This window comes from Ruditapes philippinarum, unplaced genomic scaffold (assembly GCF_026571515.1).
Source record: "Ruditapes philippinarum isolate M1 unplaced genomic scaffold, ASM2657151v2 ctg587_1_1_1_1, whole genome shotgun sequence".
NCBI classification, from domain to species: Eukaryota; Metazoa; Mollusca; class Bivalvia; order Venerida; family Veneridae; genus Ruditapes; species Ruditapes philippinarum.
Window position 1 is genome coordinate 423,986 of NW_026860903.1, and position 10,135 is coordinate 434,120.

The 10,135-nt window shown below is 36.0% G+C and overlaps 1 protein-coding gene across 1 annotated transcript; it reads right to left on the bottom strand.

Moving 5' to 3' along the window:
• Nucleotides 1-2,090: 2,090 nt before the first annotated feature.
• Nucleotides 2,091-3,483, bottom strand: LOC132713820 (uncharacterized). Its single transcript, XM_060696494.1, has 2 exons — nt 3,354-3,483; nt 2,091-2,944 (listed from the first exon to the last, which is right to left on the bottom strand). The coding sequence occupies exons 1-2, from the start codon at nt 3,481-3,483 to the stop codon at nt 2,091-2,093; spliced, it is 984 nt and encodes a 327-aa protein (XP_060552477.1).
• Nucleotides 3,484-10,135: the final 6,652 nt, after the last annotated feature.

Genomic DNA, 10,135 nt, shown 5'->3' on the forward strand with positions numbered 1-10,135 from the left:
TGTTTTTAAATGCGTCATGATGATTATCACGAAATAAGCGCCAAAATACTGTCAGAACCGAACCAAGGTATCTTTTGAAACGTTTCTTTTGTTAGATTGATGAGTAAAAAAAACGAGGTTGTAATTAAAAATAATAATTTCGCGCAGTGGGATTTAAGCTTTTTTCCCCCATTAATCAAGATACAAACAAATATTCTGCCGATAACACTCAGTCAAGTATAGATGAATACCCCTTAAAACGACAGGAAAAAAATATGCAGCTGTGAAGCAACATGTTCCTTTTTGGAGTTATTTCAAATGATTGATCAAACCTCTATCTTGGCACATTATTTTAAGATTTTTTTTACACAGTGGCACTTATATTGACACTTTTTTCCATTAATCAATATAGCGTATTTTTCTTTTAGATGACTGAAACAAACAAAACAAAAAAATGAAGAAAAAAATATCTGTGAAGGAACATGTCCCTCTTTGAAGTTATTTTGAATGATCAAGCTTTGGCACAAAATTTCAAGTACATGTACTTTTACATAATGAACAACAAAGATTGCCCGAGCAGTTTCAGATATCATTTATTTTACATTTTAATCTTGAATGCTTTTATAGTGAATGTTTATAGTGTCCTAAAACCTCGGTGGAGTCCCTTTAAACATTTTACTCCATTTCAAATTTAATTTTTCATTTGTTGACGACAGGTAACAAGGTACTTGTTACAAAATAAAATGCCAAGTTACAAGATGGTAGCTCCTCATATAGTATTTGAAGTCAGCTTAACTGATATTTCAAATGATAAAGTAGAAAATCTCAGCATGAGCACATATCATCAGACGTCAATAGTGTCTTTCTTAAAATAGCATTGTCACCAAACGTCAACGACTTAATGATAGTTTTGTTGATTAAAAAAAAACAGTTACAAAGAAAATGCAACAATCAGTTATGTACTTCCTTAAGAAACGTTACGTGGTTAATTTCAAGTGTTTACTTTTTTAATTGTAATGATCATTTACAGAAAACTGTGCTGTCACATTGATTCACCAATTTATATTATACAATTTATTATATTATAATACAATTCACCGAATTCACTTCAATTCCACTTACTAGATTTTACATAGATTCACTTCGATGATAATGAGTTGTAAGATACAGCATCGACTGCTGCTACCATCTCCTTCCTCAGGTGGGTGCTATATTCATTGTGCGTTTCGGCGCTTCCCACTACGCCCTCCTATTGTGCGCCGACCAGAGTGATGTCAAGCTCTAGCCAGGACATGGTAGGCTTCAGCTATCCCTGCTTCATCTGTCTTGAAGCGGGTACTGCCTAACTATTGGTCTTTCGACCCTCCATCCATGACTCTTCTTTCTTGCGCCAGATTTACAATGAGGCTGACTCTGCTTCATATGCTATGTTAGATATGGCTTTGTTGCGCGCTTGTCCTGTCACACCAAGGCAACCAAATGCTCGCCATAGTGATCGCGCTGGGAAGCCCCTTTCATCCAACTTCCACTGGAAAGCACCAAGACCTCCAACCTCTTTCCTTACAGGTATCCACAAGAGGCTAGTAATTTTCCAGTTTCCTCTCAAAACTCTCTTCGATTCTTTCTTCCCATGGCACTGTGAGTTCAAGTAGAACAACTTGTTTGCTCGCTGATGACCATAAAACAATATCCGGTCTTAGTTTTGTCACAGTTATCTCTTCCGGGAATTTCAGTTTCTTCTTCAGGTCAACCTCCATCTGCCAGTCCTTAACTGTACTAAGAATCCCCTTTCTAGGATTTCCTGCTTGTCCAGTTTAACCTTCTCTCACAAAAGGAATGAATAGAACACCTTTTGCCTTATTCTTCTGGAAACGTCTTGCATGGACCAATGGCTCTGCTATTGATGCCAGGACTCTGTCATGACCAATCTTTCAAGAAGGTTTTGCACGAACTGAGGATATGCTCCAGATTTGCTGGTTTTCCGCAGTGTTTACACTCTGGGTTGTCAGAAAGGCCCCATGTTTTTAGGTTTACAGGACTGGGAAGTACATCGTAGACAGACCTTCTTTCATTTTGACCTGCCTTGCTCCACTGAGACCGAGTGACACACCCTAGTCCCAGCCTTCCCCAACAATGTCACTGTGGCGGACCCGTGACTCTGCATCTTTTTCTGCCTTCCGTTTCCTTCCAGTAAGTATCTTTACTCCTGCCTTTCTTACTTTCTCATCCGCACTGTCTCGGAGCATGATGACCTGGCGTGTCTTTGTAACCTTATATTCTTCTGTTAAGGCTTTGAGTGGCAATTGTAGCTTACTTTTTGTGAAGTATAAGCCAAGGCTGGTGAAACTTTTTGGCACTCCAAACCATGTTCTTAGAAAGCCATTAATGGTTCTTTCCATAGCTTCTACTGCGGACGATGGCACACTATAAATCAAAAGTGGCCAAAGTAGTCTTGGAAGGATGTCATGTTGATAGATCCAGGCTTTAAATTTCCCTGGGAGTCCACATTTTTCCACTTGTTTCAACCAGCCCTTTAATTGTGACTCTGTATCGGCTTTACTCTCCTTGTCACCCCTGTACCACTTGCCCAAACACTTCACAGGTTTTTCCTTAACAGTGGGTATGTGCTGATCATATACTCGATATCTGGCGCTGTCCTGTATCACTCCCTTCCTTAAGTTCATGCTCCTAGACTTGGCTGGCTTAAACCTCATCCTTGCCCATGTAATGATTTCACCTATATCCTGCCATCGACCTTCTACATACGACTTGGCTGTGATAGTCATGTCGTCCCTGAATGCTCTTGTCGGAGGTTGAATAGATCCTGATGCCATTTTCGGTCCCCTGGAAGTTTTTTCGGCTGACTTCATAATGAGGTTCATGGCTGTAGCAAACAAAACCACTGATATGTACATCCAGTCACTATTCCTACCTCTAGCCTTCTGCCAGTCGGTAGTGAACGATTCTGTTAAGAAGCGCAAGATAAAATAGAGAAATACAGAATCCCTAAAGAAAGCCCAACACGACAAAATTGAAAATGTTGCAGGCTCGGTTTGATTGAGCCTGTTCATTGACGGTACTGGAAAGTGCAAGTTACCGTCCACGCCCCCTAGCACCGGCTTAAGCAGAATTCAACATTTAAACACTAAATTGTGAAAGTTGTCAAAGTAGTGTTACAGCATAAGGCGAAATCTCTCTGGTACATGATATAACTGTAATGTCTTTTGTATCAACTGATGTGGAACAGAGCCATATGCATTGGCTAGATCTAACCATATCACTTCGTGGGCTTCCTTTATTATCTGTGATATCACAATTGTATGCTCAACACATCCTGAAACACCTGGTACACCTCCCTTCTATCAGGATTTTACCCTCTATGTTGAGGAGTGAAAATGTCCTGAATTGACTGAGAGTTGTTGCCTCCTCTTCTTTAGGTGTAAAGCAACCCTCAGCCTTGAGCCACTCCCTGCACAGCTCTCCCTCCCTCCAAATGACCTTCATCAACCGCCAAAGCCGCAGCAAAATCTTGGGACAGTTTTTGTTAACCTTGTAAGGAACTCCTTTGGTCCAGGTGCTGAAGATGCTCTGGCCTTCCTTACTATATCTCTGATCTCCTGCAGTCTTGGCTCTGCACTGTCAAATTAAAACTCTGGAAGATCTGTTTCCAGCAATTTCTCACAACTGCCCAGTTCCTCATGACTAATGGTATCACTATACATCTTCTTGATGTGTTTGTTGGCCTCTTCCTTTGTGCACTGAAGCTTGTCAGATTTCTTCTCGCCTAGCAGGCGCCTTACAAACTGAAAAGGGTCCTTGGTGAACTTGGCTCTTTTCTTTTGCCTTTCATGTCTTACCTTGCGCAGATTCTCAGCTCTTCTAAGGCTTTTTAGTTCCTTCCTCATACTTTCCCTAAGGACTTTCAGTGCTTCTTTCTCCTCCTTTGGTGCTTTCTTAAAAGTTGGTGTCAGTCGTCTGAGATCTCCCCTTATCTTGGCAATCTTCTGAACCCTCCTGTTTTCCTTGACAGGCTTTTTCTTCTTTCCCTCTATTATTCCAAATCTCTCCTTGCCAAAGTTGTAGATAATCTCAGACATAACATGCAACTTGTTATCTACTTTCCCCACCAAAACATGCTCCATCATCTGGTCCGACTCGTCTTCAAGCCTCTTCCATGATGTTTTCTCTGTGCTTGCTGGCCATTTCACTCTCTGTCTTCTCTGTTCTGTTGATTCAGTCGCATTCTTTCGAGTGTCTTTCTCAGAACTGTCGATGTGCCCCTCTTCCTCATCTGATGCTTGGAGGCTCTGGACACTGTGGTGTTCTTCCCGATCCAGTTCCTCCTCCGTCTCACCAAGTTGCCTTGCGCGTTGCAACAGATTCGTAATCGGCGCACATCCCATTTTTGTACGATGAATCTTCAGTCCCCGCTTGTTCTTACATACTTTCCCGCAACTACACGTTCTTAGCCGGTTCGTATCCAATCTCATAGTCCGTTGTTCAGTCATGTTCGATTCCGTTTGGCTTGTTGGTCGATCATCCCCCCGCTCTCGCACGACCATGGGGGTGTTTTTCTATATATCTGTCGATAGCTTGAAACTTGGCCCCCTTACGGGGAATGCAACCTGACCTGCCAAGACAGGTTACCCCTATGCTAGTCTCTCCTAACTGCCACTTGTCTCTCCAGGTTGTCACTGAACTATTCTCAGTTGTCAGCTGGACTTTCCCAACAGTCACCGGTAAACCAGAATTTAAGTTGTAAGATACAGCATCGACTGCTGCTACCATCTCCTTCCTCAGGTGGGTGCCATATTCATTGGGCATTTCGGCGCTTCCCATTACGCCCTCCTATGGTGCGCCGACTAGAGTGATATCAAGCTCTAGTCAGGAGATGGTAGGCTTCAGCTATCCCTGCTTCATCTGTTTTGAAAATGAATCAGTTGAAAATATGAAAGAACTTAATTTATTTGAAAAGAAACTATGGTGGACCATACGTATTTAATTACCGCTCTTATCTTAACAAAAGTCTAGATTTTTTTCTGCAAATGACATTCGCAAAATTAATTTAGTGTGATAATATTCCGCATACAGCCAAAACCTCCGTTAATATTTTAAAACATGGGCGTCTTCTACTTAAGTGTAGGTTACTTTTTACATAGTTTTATCTGTCAGAGAATGTTGAGAATCATTCAGCTGAGTGCATACTTTATTGGCCAGGAGTTATGATTTATTGTTTTATTCTGTTTTATGTGTAGTTTATACATTCTACTATTTTATAATTTCAAACATACACCGGTGATCTCTTCAAAGTCCATGTAGCGCGTTCGTTGGCCATTACTATTTGTATATGTATTTTTATTTATTAATATTTCTGTTAAATGAAATGCGTATTTTAAGAGACAATTTATGCAAGTCATAAATCCAGGATAAAATAATTGATATCTACGTTTAAGTTTAAAGATAAAGGCACGGATTTTAATTAATTTAAGTAAACACTTGTGCGTGACTTATCCTTCATAATTTGTCTCATCATTCTGATAAAATCCTTAAAGTTTCGATTTTAGATTTATCTTAAAATAATGCCCAAGGTGCGATGGCTCACTTAGTATTCTTATATAATTATACTTTCATATCAAGAAACACGCAGGACAGCTTAGGATGAAAACACTCCCCATTAAGCACGTACTCGACAGGCAATAGTAATGCTTATAAGCCAAGTATTTTCCAAAGACTTGAACAGATGCACATTTATATATGGATGTTATTGACATTAAAGCCACAGTGTCTATGTGGTAGTTTTGAAAAACCAACATTGATTTGTGATGTTCTGAATTATAACTATATATACAGATTAAATACAGACACTCATATATACAGTGTACTCTGTTATGGTGTTTTGAAGGCATTTAGTTAGACAATAAATGCTTTTCATGCAGCATTAAGTACATACAAGAGAAATATAATTATTAATACAAATGGTCGTGAATCACTTTTTTAACCATTTCATTGTCGTCTGTATACCTATCCATTCTAAATCTAGAGTTTTATGATCTTCAAGCTACATAAAGTCGTATGTATGTTTTACATGTTGAATCTTGTTCAAATGTTTTCTTCAATATCTAAATGTAATGAAATGTACCTTTAGATTAAATACTTTGAAGTTATTTCCACTGATACAATCATATTTTGTAGTAATATTACGGCCTGTATATTAAATGTAAATTGTATGCGAAGTATTGGTTGCTATGTTAAGGTCCATATATCTTCGGAACAATCAAAGTAAAACTTAACTGTATATGAAAACTGGAGTGACACGTAATTGTAATCAATCGAGATACACGCAAATATCTTAATCATTTACGTGAGATGAAGGAAAACGTTATACCGGTAGTATGAATAAAAATAATAATGAGGCACAAGAATATGAACATCTAGTGAAATTCTTATTCGTGATTTAGTTTCACACGTAGCTGTAGATTTTTTTTGTTTCAACACTTCTTTTTCCATCCAATAAAGTATTAACTTGTTAGGAAGTATTTATTAGTTAGGACAGGATCACCAGTCATTTCGAAATAAATGACATTTCGAAACGTTATTTTGGTTATCTTATAAGAGTTAAATTCAAGAACAGGGGTTTTCCATATACGTAATTTACATTATATCTATGACCACCCTATTTACGTCATAAAGATCCTGATAACACGGTTACTAAGATACTAAACCTTCCAAATTAATTCTAAAATCAACGTTGTCTGTAGATATAAGTAGAGTGTGATGCACCTATAATAATTATTATTTAGCTCACACGTATATTTTGATAAAATCAAATCGTTGGATAGTCATCCATAACAATTGGCTCAAATTGTTCCTGTCTGCTGAACAAGATGGCCATCAGAGCTAAAAAAAAAAAAAAAAAAAAAAAAAAAAAAAAAAAAAAAAAAAGGAAAAAGTGTTATATGACCCTTTGTCCACAATCGTCTGATATATATTGATAAAACAGTATGGGCAGTCCTAGTCCCTAAAATTGTACCTATTTGCTGAATAAAATTCAAGTTACCAAACGAATATAATTATGTGTCGGGCTATGTTGGCTTTGTAGTTTCCCGGGCATTACCATTGTGGCTCCTCTCATTCCATAATCCGGACTGACTTTTTGACATTTTACACACGCTTTGCACATATAATAGAAAACAATATAAAAAATGTTAACTTTATTGTAGGAATTTAAAACTGAATTACAACCCCGCCAACTTCGTTATTTTAAAGAAACATAAATAAATCACAAAATGCCTTCATTGACTGTTATTTGTCAAGTAAACAATTTTCAATACTTCTAGCTACCTAAGTCGTGGTCTTTCGGTTTCATTGCAATTTTCATGTTTTTTTTATCGTGAGCAATTCTTCCAAATGACAACCCTTTCTCAAGATTTTAACACACCTTTCTTTTATACTTACTTTTTTTAACTTCTGATGAAATCGAAAACAAAATCAAATTGTAAATATAAAAGCTTATAGACTAAGAAAAATGTACGTAGAAATGAAGGAAATGAATCTAAGGAATATATCACATACATGTAATTCGCGACAATGGCGTCCTTAATTAAACATGTACCGATAATTACATATGTTATAAAAACAACTAATTAAGCCTTCCTTATTTCGAAACAAAAGAAAATATTTGATCATGAATTAAAATAAGATTTTTAACTCTTTACAAATACATAATTATTTTCTTTCAATGTATATGTAAGTACATTGTATTAGAAACCATGCGTGTAACCTACTATTTTGTTTTCTTGTGACTTACTACCCAGAAATTGCTCGTTTTACTTACTATACATCAGCAAAGAACCTTTTTACTCTTCATATCCTCTAGCAAAAATTTATATGGCCTTCTACGATAAAAGATGTCAATATTATCCTTGATTTTATGTTATTAATGAAGGAAGAAAGCTTATTTTCATTAATTTTGGTACAAAATTACACGGTCTCGTGTGAATCACTAAAGCTGCATTTGCAATTTTCAAACAATTCAAACTATGTTCTCGAAAACTATAAAACGTAGGACAATGCCCTTGGTATTGATATTTGAAGAAATTTACCGTGTATTTGATAGGCCAGGTCTAGTTAAGATTTAGAAAACATTTCTCATCTAAATTTATAACAAGAAGTATCTTTAAAAAGATACTCGGCCGAAGTCAAACTTGTTAACTTGCATAGGATAAGCTACTACTAACCATGCTAACCGCAAACAGAACATTTTATTCGTCCTCAATAGTTTTATTTCAGTTCATTTTTACCCGCAATGTTTTTCCCCATTAATTGTCATCTTAGATTTAAACAATATTACTTACATTATTTGATTTTAATCAAAATGGAATTTGATTTGAATAGGAATTTATAATAAAACAAAGATTTAGTAGATACTGTACACTAATTCCACGGAGAATTTTGCAACTGTAAATTAGTCGAAAGTTCGTTTCAATCGTCTTATGCCCGGTTCGAGAAGAGAATATAATGACTAGAACAGCTTAGAAGAGAAACCCAATCGAACGCAAAAGTATCAAAAAGGCGATCTGTCATATTTAATTTCATATATTTATCGAAAAGCTTTTAGAAAAATCTAGAAAATATCATTATTGTGTTTTTATATTTATTCTGATTTATATCTTTTTTCCAACACTTCTTGCCATCGCGCAATCGAACAGACCTCTACCTATAACGACAGCTCTTCTGAAGTATCAATCGAACAGGCTCACTATAGTGTATTAGTGTTAAAATGACCAATGAAAATTCTGCCTATATTCCTTTCTTTACTGTTAATTTTAGCGGTTGATGTGAAATCAGACGGCCTTCGGCCAAAAAATAGTGAATTTACCATGGCTCAAAAGTCGGCATTTATCGTTTGTATACAAAGTCACGTGATTCCTCGTGACAGTGTGATTTTATGTTCATGTCTTTCCCTTATATGTCGTTTTCTCCATTTCTTCAATATAATTGTCTTTTCTGTTCATTTTGGTCAATAACTCGTTTTAAATAGAAAAAGTGCGCTTAAGAATGAAATAAAAATGAGAAAATTAAAACAGGAAACAATTTTGAATGTTTTTATCTATTTCGTAACCGACATGACGTGATCGTACATGGTGAAAATGTTTGGCATGGCTCTCGTTGCTATGCCTGATTTTACCACCCACATGTACATTAATCTTCTCATAATGCAAACTTCTATATTCCTCTAATACCAAGAGTGCAATAGTTATGATAAATAGTTTCAACAACTTCAAAAATTTAGATATATAATTATGGCGGATAAGCTAACAGAAAAAAGATCAATATTTGATTTGTTCAAGTAAGATATGGTACCATTTAATCCTAGCAATAATCTGTACATGCTCTAATATGACCATATTTTGAAATTGATGAAATATCAAGTTTTAATGGTGACACCTTTAAATTTTGAATTGAAGGGCTTATTGTTCTTCAAGATAGCAGACATTTAGTTGTTTGTACAAATATGCAGAGATCATTCAAAATAACAACTGAAGCACAGAAAGTGTCTTTGAAATCCCAGCGAATTCAAATCACATGAATGCTTTGTTTTGTGAATTTTATTCAAAGAGAAAAAATACTCAAGAGACTATGTGTTATTGATTAAACAAGTTTTGTTTCTCGAGTGACTCTACGAAATGAATTTAATTAGATTTTTTGTTAATCTTTTTTTGTCCTTTTTACATAAAATTCGTTCTAATCTCTATTTTACTAAAGAAAAGAAACTCTTTCTCTAACATTTCCTTTTTGACAATATTTTTGTAGAAGTATATAAATATTTCACAGTTTAGAAAAGGAGAAAGGGAAATAAGTGGTTCTAGAAAATTATAACCATATCCGTTATCTAAATCACCGTTTCATGAATGAAAAGTTACTATGCTATTTGATCCTCTCTCTGACGGCGAGTCAATATAGCTTGTAGCATAAACAGAATATTACCAAAATCACGATTTCCGCGCAAATAATTTCTGCTATTTTCTGTTTAGATTTGTATTGTTATATCAAATTTTCTTATCATTGTTTTGTAGACTCGATCATTGAATACAATGTACGTATATTCTAATTAAGTCAAAGGGATCTGTATTAGAATGAGCAATGTCTGGTTTCA

Excerpts from the sequence above, each read along its gene's own strand:
- LOC132713820 (XM_060696494.1), bottom strand. The coding sequence starts at position 3,483 with ATGAAGGTCATTTGGAGGGAGGGAGAGCTGTGCAGGGAGTGGCTCAAG. Across the intron at positions 2,945-3,353 it reads TTCACTCCTCAACATAGAGG|AATCGTTCACTACCGACTGG; the intron begins GTAAAATCCTGA and ends GCTTCTTAACAG.